This window comes from Scatophagus argus, chromosome 6, assembly GCF_020382885.2.
Source record: "Scatophagus argus isolate fScaArg1 chromosome 6, fScaArg1.pri, whole genome shotgun sequence".
Lineage (NCBI taxonomy): Eukaryota > Metazoa > Chordata > Actinopteri > Scatophagidae > Scatophagus > Scatophagus argus.
In genome coordinates, this window is record NC_058498.1 from 19,361,310 (window position 1) to 19,381,529 (window position 20,220).

At 43.4% G+C, this 20,220-nt stretch overlaps 4 protein-coding genes across 8 annotated transcripts; 2 read left to right on the top strand and 2 right to left on the bottom strand.

The window, feature by feature from the left end:
• The first annotated feature begins 42 nt into the window (after positions 1–42).
• ppat (phosphoribosyl pyrophosphate amidotransferase) lies at positions 43–8,605 on the top strand. Its single transcript, XM_046390749.1, has 11 exons — positions 43–692; positions 4,767–4,833; positions 5,129–5,335; positions 5,584–5,696; positions 5,779–5,924; positions 6,100–6,172; positions 6,266–6,417; positions 6,544–6,671; positions 6,783–7,004; positions 7,587–7,707; positions 7,808–8,605. The coding sequence occupies exons 1-11, from the start codon at positions 565–567 to the stop codon at positions 7,978–7,980; spliced, it is 1,530 nt and encodes a 509-aa protein (XP_046246705.1). The 5' UTR covers positions 43–564; the 3' UTR covers positions 7,981–8,605.
• On the bottom strand, positions 1,348–4,365 carry LOC124060149. Of its 4 annotated transcripts, none has more exons than XM_046390748.1 (6): positions 3,919–4,365; positions 3,198–3,683; positions 3,052–3,111; positions 2,371–2,958; positions 1,881–1,958; positions 1,348–1,580 (listed from the first exon to the last, which is right to left on the bottom strand). In XM_046390748.1, the coding sequence occupies exons 1-6, from the start codon at positions 4,307–4,309 to the stop codon at positions 1,363–1,365; spliced, it is 1,821 nt and encodes a 606-aa protein (XP_046246704.1). In that variant the 5' UTR covers positions 4,310–4,365; the 3' UTR covers positions 1,348–1,362. The 4 variants fall into 4 exon arrangements, with proteins under 4 accessions (XP_046246704.1, XP_046246703.1, XP_046246701.1 ...); XM_046390747.1 differs by having other exon boundaries at positions 2,371–2,979; positions 3,919–4,364; XM_046390745.1 differs by having other exon boundaries at positions 2,371–3,111.
• A 17-nt stretch (positions 8,606–8,622) lies between the features above and the next one.
• Positions 8,623–12,138, bottom strand: si:dkeyp-117h8.4 (uncharacterized protein LOC572032 homolog). The gene is made up of 9 exons (XM_046390744.1): positions 11,965–12,138; positions 11,756–11,819; positions 11,404–11,459; positions 11,264–11,297; positions 11,149–11,174; positions 10,983–11,067; positions 9,328–10,872; positions 9,176–9,218; positions 8,623–9,079 (listed from the first exon to the last, which is right to left on the bottom strand). The coding sequence occupies exons 1-9, from the start codon at positions 12,040–12,042 to the stop codon at positions 9,067–9,069; spliced, it is 1,944 nt and encodes a 647-aa protein (XP_046246700.1). The 5' UTR covers positions 12,043–12,138; the 3' UTR covers positions 8,623–9,066.
• A 414-nt stretch (positions 12,139–12,552) lies between these two features.
• aasdh (aminoadipate-semialdehyde dehydrogenase) lies at positions 12,553–20,213 on the top strand. Of its 2 annotated transcripts, XM_046390741.1 has the most exons (14): positions 12,553–12,986; positions 13,153–13,273; positions 13,670–13,941; positions 14,041–14,233; positions 14,311–14,552; positions 14,645–14,745; positions 14,830–15,002; positions 16,511–16,835; positions 16,920–17,038; positions 17,135–17,837; positions 17,931–18,094; positions 18,585–18,710; positions 18,806–18,937; positions 19,704–20,213. In XM_046390741.1, exons 1-14 carry the CDS (start codon positions 12,748–12,750, stop codon positions 20,097–20,099), a joined length of 3,306 nt encoding a protein of 1,101 aa, XP_046246697.1. In that variant the 5' UTR covers positions 12,553–12,747; the 3' UTR covers positions 20,100–20,213. The 2 variants fall into 2 exon arrangements, with proteins under 2 accessions (XP_046246697.1, XP_046246698.1); XM_046390742.1 differs by lacking the exon at positions 12,553–12,986 and having other exon boundaries at positions 13,159–13,298.
• Positions 20,214–20,220: the final 7 nt, after the last annotated feature.

A 20,220-nucleotide genomic window follows, 5' to 3' on the forward strand; every position in this document is an offset into this window, starting at 1 on the left:
TCAGCTCATTCACCCAACCAATCACAGCAGCGCATTCGTCACCACGTGAAGGGAAGATGCTTCAACACCAAATATTTGCAAGACGAAGAACTTTTTGGAGTTTATCAACTAGACTAACCCCATTTTGTGTCTGATAAGAGTGGTTTATCAAAACTTCATCAAGACGAAACAAATAGCAGATCGATCGAGTCGATTAATCTAATTCAGATTAGTTATTGTCATCTTCATCGCAAAATACCACGTGTGTTGCGTCAATTCAAGGTGTTTGATTAAATCCGTTTATGTTTTTTTTATGTGATAACAGTGATGGTGGCCTGCTCCTTCTGTTAAAATTGAAGCTTGCTGGCACAGAGTTGCCTTTTTTGTAATTTACGTCCGCTTAAACAATGTCAGAGAAGTTTGTGTTGTTTTAACGAGCCACGTTGTGCCGCACAGTCAAACTCTGTGGCACGTGTTCGGTCAATACTATTGCTCAGAGCGCGATCAGGTACGCACGCGCTGATTGCCCCGACAGCCAGGCACGAGACTTTCCGGCGGGTTAACGGAGGACCAAGAGTGGAAGAGATGGAGTTTGAGGAGTCCGGCATTGGGGAGGAGTGCGGGGTTTTCGGATGTGTGGCTGCGGGAGAATGGCCCACACAGCTGGAGGTGGCGCAGATCTTAACTCTGGGACTTGTGGCGTTACAGCACAGGTAGGTAACTGAGAAAAGGTGTGTGTGAGCGGAGTGGTTTTTATCAAAATAAGGATAAAGATGTTTAGAGGCCATTTTGTGCGACAGAAATCTACTTTTCATTATTACTGGTGCCTGGATAGCTCAACTTCTGATTCACGTCGAAGAAGAAGCGTTTTTTTTCTTTTTAACAACAGGTTAGGCTGTTGTTAAAGAGAGAGCAGAAAAACAACCACGTTAAAGTGTTGTATTTGTGAAGGAAACAACGTCTGTGTCACAAGCTTTGTGTTTGCGTGGCATTTCAACCTTGTGTGTTGTTGAACGCATGACTTGAGGCATCATGAAGGCATCATTGTTTTCCTGTGCCGAGAACAAAACGTGACTTTAAAGATTACTCTTCAGCTACGAAGTTGTAATATGGGCAACAAAAAGTAAACAAAAGTTTCTAATGAAAACCTGTCCCCAAATGAATTATGAGAAATGTCGCCATAAGCACAATATCAGCATTAGAGTAACAAATTCACTTTTAAATACTAAGATGTAGAGGCAATTTAAGTATTAAGTATTAATTTAAGTAATTTTCGCTGATTAATCCTATGATTTTTTCCCCGTAATTAGTTTATCGTATTCTTTATACAAAAATTACTCTTACAATTTCCTACAGTCCAAGAAGTTAAGACTTTTCTTCAATTTACTGGATTGAATAATTTTTTGTACCATTTGTTAAATGGGAGTGTGGGCTAGAGATTACCTCTCTTTTTGGGGATGGATCATGGGAGGCCATTGAACACACCGAATTGATCTTTATTATTGGGATGGGATCCTGCTCTTCTTTACACTGAGCCTTCACCTCATCTGCGACGGCAGAGCCAGTGCCCAGTTTTTTTACTGGTGTCTGCAGGGTGAGGTCTGAAAAAGGGAACAAAGGTAGGTTTAATTTCAGATTATTATTCTCACATTACATGAATCCTGTGTGTGCGTGTATGTGTGTTGGTTTCCGATCTTCATGGATAAGATTTCTTTTTCTCTTGGTCTGACAGGTGACTTGATCATGAGATGTGCCTTTTGTTAGCAGTTACAACTCTGCCCTTATCCTTAATTTGATTATCAGGCTCCATGACAAATCATGGGACTGAGTCAGAAATTACAAAGGCGTCAGTCAATTCATGTGACATGTTATTTGATTCCAGAGGAAGGCACATTTCAAACCTTGATCTATAGCTTTCCTCTTCATTCCTCGGTTTGCTGAATAGGTCTCCCCTTTGTCTGGCCTGCTTTCAGAAGAGCCTGCAAACAACATAAAGCAGTTACAAGATAACAGGCCAGGTTTCACAGGCCATAAATTGTGCTTTCATGCTCTTTAAGTGATGTTGAACAGACAGACTTGTGACTTTTTTTATGAAAAATATTTTTCGTAGCTGCTGGACCAACAAGAATTAACTGACAAATACAGTTTTGTGTGGGGATACGGATCGAGCTTTTTATTATAAAACACTGATAAATGTAAGTTTACCTCAGTGTATTTTGGGAATGCATGTAAATCATTATTTTTGGTCTTTTCTAGCTTTTGGAAAAGGTTTATTTCCCAGATAATTCAAGGATTCCTTAAATTAAGATTTAAAAGTAGAAAGCTATGTGTGAATTCTTCTCTCCAAACGCCTGTCCTCAAGACATGAATGAATAATGATATTGGGCTTACTCATTAATCTGTGCTGCTGGTCCAAGTGAAGCTCCTGTACTGTGTGCAGCCTCGGCTCTTTGCTGTGTGGTGTGACCTCGAGGTTTAAAGACGAGACAGAACTGGAGCTAGAGGATCTTTCCTCCATTGTTCCTGTACTCATCTTTGACAAACAGCCATCTACACGTTCGTTCTCCTCGCCGTCCTCCAACATCGTAAGTCTCCCTGAATCTGCTTGGTTGTCTGCAGCTGGTCTGTCCTGTGGTGAACCATTAGTTGTGCGATTCATAATGGCGTCCACCTCATCATAGAACCTCATAAGGCGTCTTGGGTCAAGTTCGTCACTCTTTCCTCTCTGGAGGGAGCGGTAAAGGTACTTGAGATTCTTGTACTTGGTGTGGCACTGTTTCCAGTCACGTTCAATACCTTGCTGCATTAACCTGTTGGAGATCTGGACAAAGATGTCTCTCTTTCTCGTCGAGCTCTCCAGCTGCCTGCACACACGCTCATCGGACCAGACTTGAACCAGCGCTCGCACCTCCTGGTCACTCCAGTTTCGACCTGTGTCAGACACCGTGACCACGTGGAAGTGGTCAGCGCTGGAAGGGTCTGTGAGTGTTAGGTCGGCATCTGGAGTGAATAAAAATAGATTAAGGACAGAAGACACATGTTGTAAATTTGCTGGTTGTTGATGAAGCATACCTGATCCTCTCCATTTTGCTTCCATGTCTCTGTCCATATCATAATCATCACTATTGTCATCTGAAAATAAAAAATAGTGAAAAAATTGGTTGTTCTTTGAACTGCGAATACAACATTTCTGTATGCACCTCAGATCGAATACATACCATCATCAATTTCAATGACAACCTCGCTTTCTGAAGCTGTCGTCTGTGCTGGTGTTTGCATCCTCCCTGCTCCCATTTCACCTTCGTACAACTTTTTTTGCATCTCCATGGTCCCGTTTTCCAGTCCTTGGTCCAGCAGAATGGCTTCCACCTCATCAAAGAACTTCATGTACTTCCCGGGGCCTCCTGTGGCGCTGCCTGCAGCAGCATGAGCACTTTTGGCAGTCTTGTAGTCGTACTTCAAGTTCTTGTATTTTGTTCGACATTGTTTCCAGTTGCGTACCACCCCAAAGTTTCTCTGCATCTGGCGGGACATCTCTTGGAAGATGGATTTGTTGCGTAGTGTGCACTTCAGGCGCTCTCGAATGCGCCGGTCCGCCCAGACGCACAACAGTGCTCGCACCTCATCATCTGTCCAGTGGCGGCCGCCCTCTTCAGCCACGCTCGGAGTATAAGGGAGAGCGCGATGGATTCGACTCCTTATGCCTGCACACACACACATGCGCACACTGTTATCTTTGGCTGAAGTTCAACAAATAAGATGGCTCTTGTATCTAAATGTGACTGTTTAAAATGTTTGCAGCAGGCAAAAGATATCTGCTTCAGTTTGAGGCTAAACGTAGTTTGACTGACATGCTTGTTTATCTTCTGGTCTGTAAGTTGATTAAAATGTGTTGAGCAGTGTTGTGATCGTCAGCACGACAGTTGGGGTTCAACCTACATTTACCTTCCTGCATTGGGAAAGTGACTGAGGAAGGGTAGATTCCTCTTTGATTACCCACATCTTCCTCCCAGCCCTCCTCTGGCCTTCCATCCACTCCTGGGCTGTAGTTTGCTGAAGTGCCTGCTGCGTCACGCTTCCTGCTCTGAAGTCCCAGACTCGTGCACTTGGCCTGACACTCCCACCAGCTGCGCACAACACTGAGCTTCCTCAGACGTTCTGAGATCAACTCAAATGTGGCTCTGCTCTCAGCTACGTGCTGAGCTCCCACCTCGTCCCACACTGACATGAGAGCCAGCACCTCTGCCTCCCCCCACTGCCTCTCCACCAAGCCGGTTTCCCCTACCACCTCCCTATCACCTCCTCTTTGTCTCTCTGCTCCTCTCTCCATGTTTGAGCTGACCTGGAAACGCTTTCTTTTCCCCAGTCCGTCTGTCTCTGCTGCCCGGTTCCCTAGGCAACCAGGCGGTTAAGCCTGAAAGCAACGCCTCCATGCAGAAAAGCAGCCTCACCACTGGCTTAAGCTGTGTGCTGAGGAGGCGGGACCTACTGTAATCCGAGAAGCAGCTTGGTAAGTAGGCTGAAACCGCAGCAAGACGACTCTCCCTTATATGGCAGCTCGACAGCCAAGGAGCAGGCATTTCTGTTTTTTCTTTCCCTGCTCCCCTTTCCCGCTCTATTTTGGAAGAATCAAACCAGTTTATTTTGCCTCAAGCTTTTAGACCTGAACAAGTTCATTCAGGTTTAATCTTACAGGATGGAGACTTGGAGATCATTCGTGATACAACTCACCTCTTGCACAAATTTCCCCTATTACAATTTACATGTGATTGTTTGTGTGCACACAGGGGTCAGGAAAGTGCTGGGATTGTCACATGCAATGGAGCCAGTTCACCCACATACACAACCCACAAGGTAACAGTAATCATTGCCACATGTCTTTTGTATAGTAAGACAGAAGCTTACTTGGACTCGCATTGTTCAGATACAGGAAGCATTTGAGCCGCTTTTTATCATCCTAACAGCCTCACACACAAACACACAGTTTCACACAGTTACAGTGAATTTGTTGTTTATTGCAATCAGATTGTGATCTGTTTTCCCAACCTACAACACAATAGCTCCATATTACTATTTACTTCAGTGTTTTTGTAGACTGTGTCACTTGAAACATCTCTCATGGATTCCTCTTGCCTTTTTTTAAATTTAGGGAATGGGATTAGTGAGCGCTGCATTCTCACCCGAGGCTCTACAGAAGCTGCGCTATGGTAACCTTGGTATTTGTCACACACGCTATTCAACTACTGGGATCTCAGAGCTGCAGAACTGCCAGCCCTTTGTGGTGGATACACTGCATGGCAGGATTGCTGTGGCGCACAATGGAGAGCTGGTTAATGCTCATGCTCTGCGGAAAAAGGTGAGGATGACCCACTAACTGGTTCTCACTGAACCTGGTGCCCACCAGTGGCCCTGCCTGGGTATTGTCCACCATGAGTAAACAAACCAAGCCTCTGTGAATGAAATGCATAACAATATTTAATCAGTCAGTGTTGTGATTGTTTGTTAATTAAATTTCTTTATGAAGACATAAATAATGTAATCGGCCTCCATGAAATAACCCTTCTGTGTATATGCTGAGTTAATAAGTGTAAATGTGCTGAGCAGGTAATGCGCCATGGTGTTGGCCTCTCCACCAGCTCAGACAGCGAGCTCATTACCCAGCTGCTGGCACTGACTCCCCCTATGGAGGAGCTGGATGCACCCGACTGGGTTGCCAGGTCTGTGTTAAGACTTACTTGCATAAATATTATAACTATTTTTCTTTGTACTATTTTAAATTGTGTTTTTTGTTAATTGTAGAATTAAAAATCTGATGACTGAGACCCCCACATCGTACTCGCTGTTGGTGATGTTCAAAGATGTTATCTATGCAGTGCGTGACCCTTATGGAAATCGTCCCCTCTGCATTGGCCGGCTTGTTCCCATCTCCAAACTCCATAGTTCAGGTATGTTCAACATGTTTGTCCTTAAAGAACCTAACTTCTACTACTGATAAATACGAGGTGTCATGAGAGGTTATCAGGGCTCAAACCAATGCTTTTTTTAGTCCTGTGACAGCTTTTGAGTTCATGAGAGGTCAGGTGGTGAATGATTAATGTCTGTCTTTGACCCTTTCCTCAGGTCCTGGAGAGGAGGACACTGAGGGATGGGTTGTGTCATCAGAGTCCTGCAGCTTCCAGTCCATCGGTGCCAGGTCAGTTTTTATCACTAGTGGAATATCTTCTTCATTTGAAAGGAGACAAGTAATGTGATTAGTGATCATTTTTGTGTCCTTCCTCATTCTCAGGTATTACAGAGAAGTGTTACCAGGAGAGATAGTCCAGATATCCAAGCATGGAGTCAAGTCTCTGAGTGTTGTCCCCCGTCCTGAAGGAGACCTCCCTGCCTTCTGCATATTTGAATATGTTTACTTTGCCAGACCAGACTCTATTTTTGAAGGTTTGAGCATTAAATTATCCTTTATACCAATCTGTTCTTAGCTGTTTGGCCCTCTGGTAGAAAAATTGACAGTCTGTCAAAGTAAAAACGTGTTGCATGTTCAGTATTGATACTGCTTCACTGCAGGGCAGATGGTCTATACTGTCAGGCAGCGCTGTGGGCGGCAGTTAGCCATTGAGGCTCCAACAGACGCAGACGTGGTCAGCACTGTGCCAGAGTCTGCAACCCCTGCTGCGCTGGGATACGCTCAGCAGGTCTGTCTACAAGCTGTCTGTTTGACCTCCATAAAGAAATGCTGTAATAAACTCACCTGGTGAGGGACCTCTGCCCTCACAAGCTCTCCTCCTCTTGTCCTCCTCTCTCAGTCTGGGCTGCCGTACATCGAGGTCCTGTGTAAGAACCGCTACGTTGGGAGAACATTTATTCAACCAAATACCCGCTTGAGGCAGTTGGGGGTTGCCAAGAAGTTTGGGGCTTTGACAGACAACTTTGCTGGCAAACGAGTGGTGCTAATTGATGACTCCATTGTTAGAGGCAACACCATCTCCCCCATTATAAAACTGCTCAAGGAAGCTGGTGCAACAGAGGTTGGTTGACTGTGGATGTTACAAGGACAAGAAAGCAGATAATAAAATATCATAGAATCTTGTTTTTGTTTTGTGAATAACTGAATATTTTATGCTCTTGGGTCTTTCCAAAAATAATTCAAAAGGGGCACTATACAGTGCAACTCTAAGGTCAGAAGAAATGATTATCCTCACATGAAATGTATGGTTTATTAAGCATCATTTTCTCCCCATTGCATGATAAAGTCAACATGTTTAATGAGTATGCCTGTCATTTAAACTAGTTTCATCCAGTTCAGCTCAGCAAATAAGATCAAAATAGAGAAGTAAGGGGGGGGACTATTTGTTTGACATAATCATAACATATACACACATAACCAGCGATGATGGATCACATGGTGACACTCCTTTGCTTTAAGGAGTCACAAGCCAAAAAGCTGGGAACCTCTGTTTTAATACATGGACAAAGACAAATAAATGTGGTGTTGTGCTGTAAAAAATATTTGATTTTTGGCAACTCAACAGTGAAATAGGGTCAATTAGTTCACTCAGTTGAGAGACTCTCAAAATTACATTTACTAACCTTTATTTTTTCCTTGACAGGTCCACATAAGGGTCGCCTCTCCGCCAATCAGGTTCCCCTGCTACATGGGCATCAATATTCCAACCAAGGAGGAGCTCATTGCCAATAAGCCAGAGTTTCAGGACATTGCTGGATACATTGGTAAGTACAGATATGTTAGAACATCTGTGTTCATCTTCTAATCATATTCATCTGCCTTATTGTGGCTGCGCTGTCAGTTAACACTTGACCTGTTGGGTAGGTGCTGACAGCGTTCAGTATCTGTCTGTGGAGGGCCTGGTATCAGCCGTCCAGGAGGGAATCACCTCCCTTCAAAACGACAAGATGATCAACTCCAGCAACAAGTCCAACAAGCTAGTGGGCCACTGCACTGCCTGCCTGACGGGGAAATATCCAGTGGAGCTGGAGTGGTAACTGGTGGACCACTGCAACAGCCAACCATAGCAGCAGCACTGTGGATTTCCCGCAAGCTCCGGAAGCTGATAGACATAAATGAAATATTCTCTGTAGACTGGAAAACAATTGGTCGGGCATCTCTATACTGTTATCTGAGACGCTATGATAAATTCACAACAGCAGGATGTGCTTTCTTTTAGGGTCTTTATCCTGCTCAGATTGTTTGACTCAGGTTAGAAAATGTTGATGACATCTAGTGGTTGCAGTCGCACTTTGCTGCAGGGATGTTGAAATCTGAGTTTACTACATCTTGATGTGATGTGATTACAAGTCACATGGGATAGCACAGCACTGATGCTTTTGTTTTCGAAGGTCACCATGTAAATGTTTTTTCTTCTTCAGATAGCTACGTTTACTTTCCACACCTTAACACAACAGGTGCATTACATTATTTGCCACAAAGCAAATCGCACAAGGCTAATGACCAAAAAGTGAAATTGCCTTTATGAAGTGTACTTTTCTACTTTTACTTTACATTAACCATTATACTTTCTTGTTTGGAATCACACTGTTGGATATTGTTTTAACATTACATGAATATATTTGAAAAGTTAAATAATAAACAGAATAGCTGCAATGTGAACATTTTGTTTCAGAGACTTCATTTTCACTTTGACACAATTTACTTTAATAATGAACAGAATTTTACAAGAAAAACACAAAACTGCTAACTTGGGTGACCATGCATCAGAGCACAAACAGTAAAACATATGGTTGGAGGACACTCAACAGTGAAAGCACAATCACTTTAACAGATCTTTCTAATGGTGTTTATACAAAATACAACATCCAAACAGGGACACTAATTAGGATTTTAAAAAAACACAAACAATTTGGACATTAAAACATCTCAGCAGTTTAGTAAGACAACTTACTGAACTCACACTGCGGCAACTAGAAGAAATAACTTTTATTTGCTCCCACTGTCACCTGTTAGTTATTGTGAATGTGAAGCGTCACGCTGCTACAGAATCCTTTTACAATCGCAGTTGTTACACAACTGAATAGTTTTCCTTCTGCGGGTGAGCTGATGTTAGTCCCTGCTCACCACCATTTTCTGCACATGTTGGGGGGGAAAAAGGAGAGAGTGATTGTGAGAACACAGCAATGCTGCAAAGGCATAAAAGAGCACCATACATAGGATTATAATCACCTTGGGGAATATCCACTGGCCATTTTGCTCTCAAATGAACCTCCTGTTGAGCGAAACATAACAATGACTACAGGAATCTGATAGAAGGATTCAACATTTAAACAACAGCAAACAGGACTTCTGAAACAAACAGTTTTACAGAGGATGCTCACCCAGGCCAGAAAGCTCAGATGCAGATGTGTTGCGAACCGGACTCATCCAAGTTTGCGTGTCTCCTGAGCGCTGCTGGGTGCTGAATCTTTGAAACATGCTGTTTTTACTTGGGCTGAAGGAGATGCCACAATGGGACTGCTCATATTCAGATGGAGAGAGACGGCGCCTCAGCATTTCGTTACTATGGCGCTTGGATCCTGGCGAGGATGTGCAGTACTCATCCCTGGAGCGTTTGGACTGGCGGTGGCTGCCCCAGCTTATCTCCCTGAGGCGTTTCCTCAAGACGGAGCGGTGTGGTGACAAGGCGAGGGCAGCCAGAGCTGAGGAGGAGTGGCTTCTGCTGGCCTCTGAGCTTCTAGCACAGAAACGGCACGGAAGCCTATTAAAGAAAGACGATTTGCTCTGGCAGACAAATTTGTGGTAAAGTTTTATAAAACCCTCATCAAGCTCCTTTGGGGAGTAAAAGATGCGAGTAGATGGCACGGAGGAGTCGAAGGAAAGGTGCCGCCGGAGCCTGTGACGACCTGCTGCTGTGGCTGACTGAGGTGAACGCAGCTGTGACTGGGATGAATGATGGGAGTCTTGAGGGTAAAGCATCCTCTGTGCCACAGATGGCTTTTGTGGAGGGGAGGAGAGGGACGTGGACATTGATCTGGATCTCTTAGGCTCTCTGGAAAAGCTTTCCACAGAATGTGCTCTGGGGCTTCGGGAAAAGGTATGAGGTGATCTACTGAGGCTGGTCATCATCCTTGCTTTTAAGGGACTCTGTCTGAGTGGGGAACTGTAGATGTCTGGCCTCTCTGTAATAGCGGTGGTGTGTGATGCATACATGGAGCACCCATCAGTCTGTGGTGAGTCTGCAGTGAGAGACGGCCTCTTAGACCAGAGGGACAGGTCCAAGGATGCTTTCACAGTGGGATACAAAGGTCGTGAGGGACTGACAGCAGAAGTGGAGGGCTTATCTCCCAGCTGGGACACATTGAAGGTCTCGTTCAGGGAGATCTCTCTTAGTTTAGAGATTTCCGAGGAACCAGAGAGGTCCATGACGAGGATAGGCTGGTTGTGCTCTCTTCTCATTGAGCCTTTCACCCTAACAGGAGACTGTGCTTGCCAACCCTGTAGATTGGCAACCGTCTGCAAGGGAGATCGAGGAGTAGCATCGGTTCCCCTGACCTGGATTTTCACAGGGCTGTTTGATGAACTCTCCTTGAGCAACATCTTGTTGATCATCTTTTTTGGGTTGTTGTGTCTCAGTGTTACAGTGAAAGTGTTGTTGAGATAGCTTCTGTTTGGCTGCTGTCTCCATCTGCGGTACCTCCTCAGCACAGACACGGCAGCCTCAGAGACATGCTGCCGATGCCAGACTCTCTCTATTCGACTGATCATGCTGGGATAGAGCTCGGCCAAAGAACTGCCATGACTTCTCAGAGACATCTCCAGTTCCTCATCTTGATCCTCCGGCTGCAGCTCTGTCTCAGAAAGGTTTCTGTGACTCTCATTCAACGAGCTCGCGGTCCGCTGAGTCGTATCACTCCTATCCATCCCTGTACGTCGCAAAAGGGAGAAAAGAAGTGTCACCCTTATATCATGGGACAATAGCTTACTCTCTCACGTTGTGTTTCAAAAGTCTGCCTGTTGCTTTTTTTGTTCTTACCATCATCCTCCACAGAAAATTGGGTAGAAGAAACACTAGAAACACAAGTCTCAGCAGCTCCACCATCTTGATGTGTGAAGTCCAGCTGTTGATGATACATCATTATGAATTTGACTTATACTAAATATTCAATACAGAACTGTTAAAATAAATACAGTACGTTTACCTGAGAGTCTCTTGTAATGTCCTGGGCTGTGGTAAGAAATATCAAATTAACCAGATTAATAAATATACAACATCTCTGCAAATTTCTTCTGTGGTTTTAAGATACAGATACTTAACTCTCAGTGACTCGTCTCTCAGATCTGTCAGGCTCTGAAGACAGGACAAATGTTCAGTTACAATAGCTGTACGCAATATTTCATATCTGAATTCACTTGTGTCACATATGGCTACACAGTAGGTTCGTAGCGACCCAAACCTTCGATTCCAGACTGTTCAGCTCCGTTTTTGACAGCTTCATGTAGCGTTCAATTGCTTCACCATGCAAGGAAGTAAAGACAGAAAAGACAGCACAATGAGGCCAGGTCACAGGACAACTACGAATTATTTCAATCATTAAACATGCTCACACATTATTCATTTCAATTGTTTGTCGTATTCATTTTCAAATGGCCTGTTTATTTCTGTAACGTTACAATACACATCCGCATGACGTTATTGTAAAGTTGTATATGAGCTAATGTTAACGTTAACGCATGGCGACAGTCCCTTACATTAAACTATCGGCAGGAAAAATGTTGTAATTGCTTTGTAACTGTCAGTGAACTTACTCTGGGAATTTGTATCATTGAGGTCCACCTCTATCCCCCCGTCTTGGTACTGAAGCTTTGAATACTGTTGAAAGCAATTGGAGGAGTGAGAAAATCGAGTTATCACGTCTTCGTAGTTCTTAAAGTTGGTTTTCTTAAGCTAACGTTAGCTGCTTCACTTCACTTGCTAACGGATACAATACCACCACCGGACAGCCTCAATCACACACCTTGTCTATGATTCGATCCAGTGACCTTTTGTAGTTAAGGCTATTTAAATATAGATGATTTTTCAAATGCAAGTCCATGTTGCATATAAAATACGCAAAATACGGTGAGAGATGATGGAAGTAGTAGGCTAACTGATCTAAAACAAAAGGCGCTTTAAGTTCAAAATTCTTTCGTCACAGAAGGGAAACAGATGATTGGACGGGAGTACATGTTGCCTTCCTGTTTGCTAGGAAATTATGATTTCCCAAATAGCACCCTTGAATATTTAAAACATTTGAAAGTCAGAACATCTTAAACAAGACAAATAACAGGATTTCAATTTTAGATTACTATTACACATGTCACGCTGTGTCAGTAATATATCGAGGAGAATGTGTCTATCAACTTGATGTGCAATAACACCGTGAGCACATCAAACACATGCCCGCACGTAATGTCGCCAGTTTGTTTGTAACTGAACAAATCAACCCAGAAATCCTGTGTTTTATTTTGTATGGTTTTGTTGAGTGATCGTGATAAGTAAGACTTCCCGAATTTAGCCGTACGTGAGTATTACAGAAGCAAGTGAAATAGCCATTAGTGTGACGTCATTTTTGTCTGAAACATCATCTTCACGCGACAAACAGTATGTCTCGCTGATATGTCGGAGCTCCACCTGGATATACACAAACAACCCTCCATCGTCTGGATTACACATTAAGTGCATCAACACATGAACTGTAAGTTATTGTCCGGAATCATCGCCCACAGAGGAACGCTTGGTCCGTGAACCTCTCATCAGTATGGCTGCGCGTACACTGCAGGAGCTTGTATCCGCCGCTGCCTCTGTGCACTCTGACAGAGAAGCTGTGATATATGACAGCGGGTCAGTATCGGGGAGCCCGGTGTCTTTGTTGTACCGAGAACTGATTGAACTCTCCGATGAGCTGTCTCACATCCTGCGAAAGAACTGCTCCCCTAATAACGGCGTGATTGGCCTGTGTTGCTGCGATGATTTATTCATACCTGTCTGGATTCTGGGGTGAGTTCACCATATTTACTCAATTAAACAAAAATCTGAGCAGTGAATATGTGAGTGTGTGTTATAAAAACAAGTTTGAACTTCTGTGACACGTTAAATAAGTTATGTCTTGGGTGAACGGCTGCGTAAAGTGAAAGATGATAAATGATTGTGTGTTGTCTGCCAGTATCCTGCAGTCACCTGCTGCTTATGTCCCACTGGACCCAGAAGCTCCGGGACTCCTCTCTGCCAGGGTCATGAACCGGTGTGGGCTCAAGTACTGTGCTGTGAAGACTGACATCCTGCAGGTTTCATAGTTCATACGTTATCAATGTAAAAACAACACTAACGATAATCACTACTTGTTTGAATGCCACATTTCGTAATATTTTATGTTAAATCTTTATCCCCTATTGACACTTGCAGCCAGTAAGACGGGGCCATAAAATATAAACCAGTAATGCAGCACCCACTACATTTGTTGTTATGTGTTAGTGGTGCACAAACATTCAGTTAATTAAATTACAAGACCTGACTGACATGTCCAAACAATGTTTTTTATCATGTTTCCTGTAAATCCCATTCGAAGTGTATATACTACAGGTGCCTTTGTTAGATAGCATTTTGTTTTACAGTATTAACATGAAGTATTCACTTGGTATGAATATTTAAATTGATTCATTTCCTCCTTTCACTCTGTCAAGCGATTTCAGGCAGCTCTAATGAAACACATATCGGTGGAGGTCTGTGTGGTGCTGCCCAGGTTAAGACTAACCCTGATACGATTCAAGCCACTGCCAGAGCCCGAAGGACTACTAGAAGAAACCGGAGCTCAGACAGCAGGTGGTGCTGGTCTCCATCAGGAGGCTGGCCACATAGCCTTGGCATATGTGTTGCACACATCAGGAACAACTGGCCTTCCAAAGATAGTGAGGGTGCCACATAAGTGTATACTCCCTAATATACTACACCTGAGGTGAGTGTTTCTTCCTTTTTGCCTTGAAGGGTCTCTAAAGCATTATTATTTTGATACTTATTTAAAAGCACATTAAAAAGGGAACCTTTCTTGGCTCAGATCTTTGTTTCAGATGAGAGCAGATGACGTGGTTTTCCTCGCCTCACCCTTAACCTTTGACCCCTCTGTGGTGGATATCTTCCTGGCCTTATCGTCTGGAGCTCAGCTCCTCATTGTCCCCACTGTGATCAAGAAAATGCCCAGCAGACTGTCTCAGCTGCTCTTCACTGATCACAAGACGACTGTCCTACAGGCGGGTGTAAAGAAACTGTTTTGCCTGGAAGATTTTTCGTTCACTATAATGTGTTGTGTTTTTTCTTGTTACCACAGGTCACGCCGACTCTGCTGGTCAGTTTTGGACACCAAATCTTAAAGCGGGAAGTGTTATCATCTGGCTCGTCCGTGCGGGTGTTGGCTCTGGGCGGAGAGGCCTGCCCCTCACCAGCTCTGTTGAGCAGCTGGAGGCACAAGGAAAACAAAACCCACATTTACAATATCTACGGTATAACTGAAGTGTCCTGCTGGGCCTGCTCTTACAAAATACCAGAGTCTCTTCTGCAGTGCAGTGATCTGTGAGTGAACCCTGTTTAAAATGACTTATTAAATCCACATGTTATACAAGTTGCAGTCAGTAAAGCTTTATTGAACACTGCATGCTTTTCAGCTCCTTTGTGCCTCTTGGGAGTCCTCTGATGGATACAGTGGTGGAAGTAAGAGACGAACATGGGTGCATTGTTGCAGAGGGTGAAGGACAGGTGTTCATAGGTGAGAGAGAGCTCACTGATGCATACATGCAAACCTTATTTCAGTGACCAAAATCCATGCAAATCACTACGATCACTGGTGCAGGTGGAGAGAACAGGGTTTGTCTCCTGGACAATGAAGAGACTGTCATCCCAGGGACAATGAGAGCCAGTGGAGACTGGGTTAATGTTAAAGACGCACAGCTGTGCTACCTCGGACGGAAAGACCGGCTGATTAAACGCCACGGAAAACGGGTGAACTTGGACAGCTTGCAACAAGTAAGACGTTTTAATATGTATATACTGTATTTTGCCATATATGAATAATACTGTAATAGTTATTTTAGTGTCACATAGAAGCACAATAAATAAATTCACTTTATGACATCAAAGGCAATGAAGAGGTATAAGTGGTTAAGTGAAAATATTGTCTCTGAAGTTTCAGTGATTAAAATGTTTCTCATTGTAGAGAGAGAGAGAGAATGAAATCTTAAAGTGCTGTTGAAGCTGTAATTTCTCAACAGATGAATGTGTTAGCTAAGCCTTGCTTATTAACGTATTCAGCAGACACAAAACAACATTAGCATTTATATGAAATCATGTTTGTGTCCATCTGACCAATGTAATATTTACTCTCCATTTAGCTTTGTTTTGGTTTTCACCAAATCCTGTGAAAAACATCTCTTTAGCGTCTAAATGCTCCTCTGTGTTCACCAGCCAGTTGCTAACGCAGTCTGTCTGTGCTGTGGCTTGAGAAGACAGTGGATTTATTAGAGCTTTTTCACTGAAAACAGCTGCCCGTTGCTGCTGAACGCAATGCTAACGAGAGCAGTGAGAGTGAAACAAAAATATTGATCTTAATAACATAACCAAAACGACAAGCTGAAGGGTGTCGAAACGGTCGTTAGAGCTGAGGAGAGCTGGGTGATCATTTTCTGTGGGTTCATCTCTGAGGGATACCTTTTACATTGCACACTGTTATCTGTTGTGATGTTGATAAGTTCAGTGTTTGAACTGACAATGGCCATAATTTAGCGATATTCAAGTGGATTCAAGGATTCAAGGAGCTTTATTGTCATTTCACACACGTAGAACATGAGTGGAACGAAATTAGTTTCCCCAGTCCCGGTATAAGCCCAATTGCCTAACAAAATAAATATAAATATAAACAACGCTATATAATATAAAAACAGTAGAATATAAAAAACAGTAGATGGTATAAACATCAGTGTAAACAGTATAAACAGTAGTGCAAATGACTGACAGGGTAGTGCAAATGACAGTAGTGCAATGGGAACATGAGTAGTTCGAGAGTTCAGAAACAAGGAGGTTATAATCTTGTATGTACAGTATGAGATGCTCAAAAGACAAGAAAATAAAATAATAACTAATTAAATGAGATTTTTAAAAAAAAATGAAAAGAAGAAAAGCAGTGAAATGTATAACAATATGAAAAATAAGAATATATAAGGAAATTACTGGTGGTGCAGTTTTTCATGAGTAGTTTATGATTTGAGACAGATATTATTTAAATGAATACTCCACAGGATTCATTTTTATTTTTTATTTTATGTAAATACATGAATGAACTAAGATAACAATAACATCATAATCAGTTACAAAAATTAGCATTCTGTTTTTTATCGAAAGAAATGTCAACAGTCCCTTTAAAGACTGGATAGAAACAGTTTTTGTGTGTTGTAATTAAGAGGTTTTAACTGATTGTAACCATAGAAAGCTTTACATTTTTTCAGCAAAGTATTAATGTAGCATCTCTGCTCCTCCAGCTCATATCGAGTCTGCCTCGGGTGGGGGCCTGTGCCGTGGGTTTGCATGAAGGCTTTCGACTGCTTGCCTTTGTCGTGGTGTCCACATCTGGAGAGGCAGAAGCAGCTTGTCCTATTGCATCTGTGCAGGAGCATGTTGAACAAAGACCCTTGGGTGAGCTTCGGGAAAACCTCCCTTCTTCCGTGAAGCACCACCAGGCTGAGACAGGCGGTGCAGATGGAGACCTGAACAGACTCATCCTGAGCCAGCTGTCTCTGCTGCTGCCGTCTTACAGCGTTCCTGACGCACTGGTGCTGGTCCCAGCATTATGTCTGACTCCTCACGGTGAGCATTCGACACACAGTCACACCCAGGGAGAGATCCAGTCATTCAAATGTCACGATTTTCCTTATGTTTGTTTTATCGCAGGTAAAGTAGACATAGAGGCTCTCATGAAAATATACCAAAGACAGAGACAGTGTTTGCGGTCTGATTCTTCGCGGGGAGACGTGACCAAACTAAAGCAAACTCTTCAGTCCTTGTGGCAGGTATTCCTCTACTTTTCACAACATAACTCCACATTTAAATACTTCCTGGTTTAAGCTGTTGGCTAAATATGTCTATGCTCAACCACATATCAACAGGAAATTTTAGGCCTTCCCACAGGCACGACCACTGATGAAAAATCCAACTTCCTGTTGAGTGGAGGAGATTCTCTGAAGGCGCTGCACCTTTGTGAAGACATCACCACTGCTGTGGGAGTGACCTCACCAGACCTTTTGGAGGTTATACTTGATGGGACCTTCTCTGACATATTGCACCATGTTGCAAGACTAACACTGATGCCGCCGCATGAGAACAGTCCGTCATCGCTGTCAGAGGCCAAGAAACGTCACACTGATGCTCCCTCTGTGGTGGCAGCAGCAAAGAGAGAACGCAAAGACTCCAGGAGAGCAGCAGAGGAGACGCAAGCTGTTAAAGTTATAAGACGAGCAGGTGAGGTGATTGAGATGAAAATTAAAGATCCAGAGACCAATGAAAGCCTCCAGGCTGATACACTTGGAGATAAGGATTCTAGTAAGAAACCCAGAGGCGATGCTCTGGGCCTCAGTCTGAGCTGGTCCTCAGACACAGGCAGATGTGTGGACGCCTCTCCGGTGTTTCTACTACAAGACAGGACAGGTCAGAGGTCAGACGAGGGTAAAACAACAGTGTTCATAGGCTCCCACTCTCACAGGATCCAGGCTTTAGACCTGATCACTGGGAGCCTTCTGTGGGAACGGGTTCTTGGGGACAGAATCGAAGCCTCGGCTGCAGTGTCTCACTGCGGGACCCTCGTGGTTGTAGGTCAGTATAAGCTCTCCAAATACTGTGTAAAAAAAAATGAAATAACTGACTGTATGTTGTTTGCCTTTAGGATTTATTTTTGGATTTTCCCAGGTTGCTACGATGGCTGTGTGTATTTTTTGTGTGCTGTGTCTGGAAAGACACGGTGGACGTTTGAGACGGGGGATGCGGTGAAGAGCTCTCCTGCTTTGGATCCCCTCACAGGTCTGGTGGTAGTGGGCTCACATGATGGGCACGTTTACGCCCTGAATCCAAAGGTGAGTGCGTCGGTGAGTTTGCACAGTTCCGTGGTGTCACTTTCAATACTGCGGAAACAAGGAGAATGTGCCTTTCATTTCAACCTTCAAACTTTTATTTTAGAATCTAACATATGGTCTGTAAGGCCCTATGTAGAGTAGTTTCTCAGCGCTGCATCAATAGGAACTGTTGACTCATCACTTGCAACAAATCGAGGACCACATATGCTGAATGACTCAGCATGATACTCCATCGTTTTACAACCCCCATAGGAAAAGGATAAAAGAAAAACCCAAACCCGAGAGTGCTTCAACACATAGGGCTTACAAAATACTCCTGCTTATAAAATGTACGTCGGTAGCATTGCTGATGTACAGATGTTGTCTGCTGTGACCTGTCACTGCGTATGTGACACTGAAGTAGTTTCCTCTCTGTTTAAGTAAAAGTTATCTAAACTGGTAAACGAGGTACAGAGAAATGAAGGCATAGGCATGTGTTGTTTGTCTCCAGCTTCAGCAGTGTGTTTGGAGGCGTCACTGTGGGGGTGGAGCTGTGTTTTCCTCCCCTTACCTCCATACCTCACTCAGGCAGCTGTATGCGGCTTCACTGGGAGGTCACCTCCTCTGTCTCAACCCCGTGAGTAAAGAAAATACCAAACCGCAGTAAGCGTTTTGTTCACAGAGGAACATTCTGAACATTTTGCCACATAGTGTTTTTGTTTCCTGTCTCAGGACAGTGGAGAGGTCCTGTGGGCGTACTGTAGAGACATCCCGTTCTTTTCATCGCCAAACGGCTCCTCTGGTCATGTGATGATCGGTTCGGTGGATGGAAATATCTGCTGCTTCAGTAACAGAGGGAAACTGGTGAGAAGCCAGTGGTGTTTTCCTCCACTGTCTACTGTTACCAACGTTTTAAAAATGCTTTGTCTCTTTGGTGAAACTGAGCCAAACTGATCTTTAGATAGAAAGGGTTGTTTAATCTTATCTGCTCAGCTTACTGTATTTCAGATCATTAAAGTGATATTTAAGGTTTGTTGCTTTGAATAACAACAAATTACAGATGTCATTAATTTATGTGCTATGTGAGATTTTAGGCCAAAATGAGGAAGAGTATAACATTCTGTGTTAAAGTTAAAATCCTTAAGATTTTCATGAAATGGTTTTCAATGCTATTTCATTTTGTTCGGCAACAATCATTCAGTGTTTTGTTTTTTTTTTTCTTTTTTTTGCATTATATAATTGCCCCTCTGTTTTCATTGTAAGTGTCAGAGTCCGTCACTGGGTTCACATTGCCTTCACATGACGACACGAGGGATTTACAGGAAACAATGCAGTGTGTAATCCGCTGTTACAGTTTTACTCTTAGTGATATTAGCCTCATTATTTACTGCTGAGTCTCCCACAACAAATGTGTGCAGTTACTACTAATGCTAACTGAACATTTCACTATTTTTCTGTTTGATTTCAGACAGGAGTAGAATTCTGGGACTTGTAGTATTAAACTGCACCTGCTGTAACCACAGTGTTGCCACGGCTGACATCTTACAATTTACAACTTACAAAAGCAAATTGACTCAAAGCCATTTTAAAATACTGTAATATTTAAAAGACTCTTGTTGTCTCTCTCCAGGTTTGGCAGTTTTTAACAAAAGGACCTGTCTTCTCCTCTCCGTGTGTCACACCAGACCAGCAGAGGGTCCTGTGTGGATCACACGATGGTTGCCTGTACTGTCTGAACTGCGCAGACGGCTCTTTAGTTTGGACTTTCCGGACCACAGGGAAGGTGTTCTCCAGTCCATGTGTGTTTGATGGCTCTGTTGTGGGCAGAAGGGGGATTCTGGTGGCACTGGCCTCTACAGATGGCACAGTATGGATCCTGGATGGGCAAGATGGCCAAATGTTGGCTTCATTCCATCTACCTGGGGAGCTGTTTTCATCCCCTGTGGTGTGGGGACAGTTTCTTGTAATCGGGTGCCGCAATGACTATGTGTATTGTTTAAATCTGACTGCCAAAGAAGAAACTTAGAAGGATAAAAAGTGCCTTTGCACTCATTTTATAACTGATGGTTTTTATGTCTTTGCCAGAGTGGAGCTTTGGGAAACAAATTTTAATTAAAGTTCAGGGAAATAATGAGTCCAAGGTCTTT

Coding starts and splice junctions, on each gene's coding strand:
- ppat (XM_046390749.1), top strand. CDS start 565: ATGGAGTTTGAGGAGTCCGGCATTGGGGAGGAGTGCGGGGTTTTCGGA. Junction 5,925..6,099: donor CTCCAAACTCCATAGTTCAG/GTATGTTCAACA, acceptor CCCTTTCCTCAG/GTCCTGGAGAGGAGGACACT. Junction 7,708..7,807: donor GGACATTGCTGGATACATTG/GTAAGTACAGAT, acceptor CCTGTTGGGTAG/GTGCTGACAGCGTTCAGTAT.
- LOC124060149 (XM_046390745.1), bottom strand. CDS start 4,309: ATGGAGAGAGGAGCAGAGAGACAAAGAGGAGGTGATAGGGAGGTGGTA. Junction 3,684..3,918: donor CCCAATGCAGGAAGGTAAAT/GTAGGTTGAACC, acceptor GTGTGTGTGCAG/GCATAAGGAGTCGAATCCAT. Junction 1,959..2,370: donor CCAGCAGCACAGATTAATGA/GTAAGCCCAATA, acceptor TGTTGTTTGCAG/GCTCTTCTGAAAGCAGGCCA.
- aasdh (XM_046390741.1), top strand. CDS start 12,748: ATGGCTGCGCGTACACTGCAGGAGCTTGTATCCGCCGCTGCCTCTGTG. Junction 12,987..13,152: donor ATACCTGTCTGGATTCTGGG/GTGAGTTCACCA, acceptor GTTGTCTGCCAG/TATCCTGCAGTCACCTGCTG. Junction 18,095..18,584: donor TTTACGCCCTGAATCCAAAG/GTGAGTGCGTCG, acceptor GTTTGTCTCCAG/CTTCAGCAGTGTGTTTGGAG.
- si:dkeyp-117h8.4 (XM_046390744.1), bottom strand. CDS start 12,042: ATGGACTTGCATTTGAAAAATCATCTATATTTAAATAGCCTTAACTAC. Junction 11,298..11,403: donor TGAACAGTCTGGAATCGAAG/GTTTGGGTCGCT, acceptor TCCTGTCTTCAG/AGCCTGACAGATCTGAGAGA. Junction 11,068..11,148: donor ACATTACAAGAGACTCTCAG/GTAAACGTACTG, acceptor TATCATCAACAG/CTGGACTTCACACATCAAGA.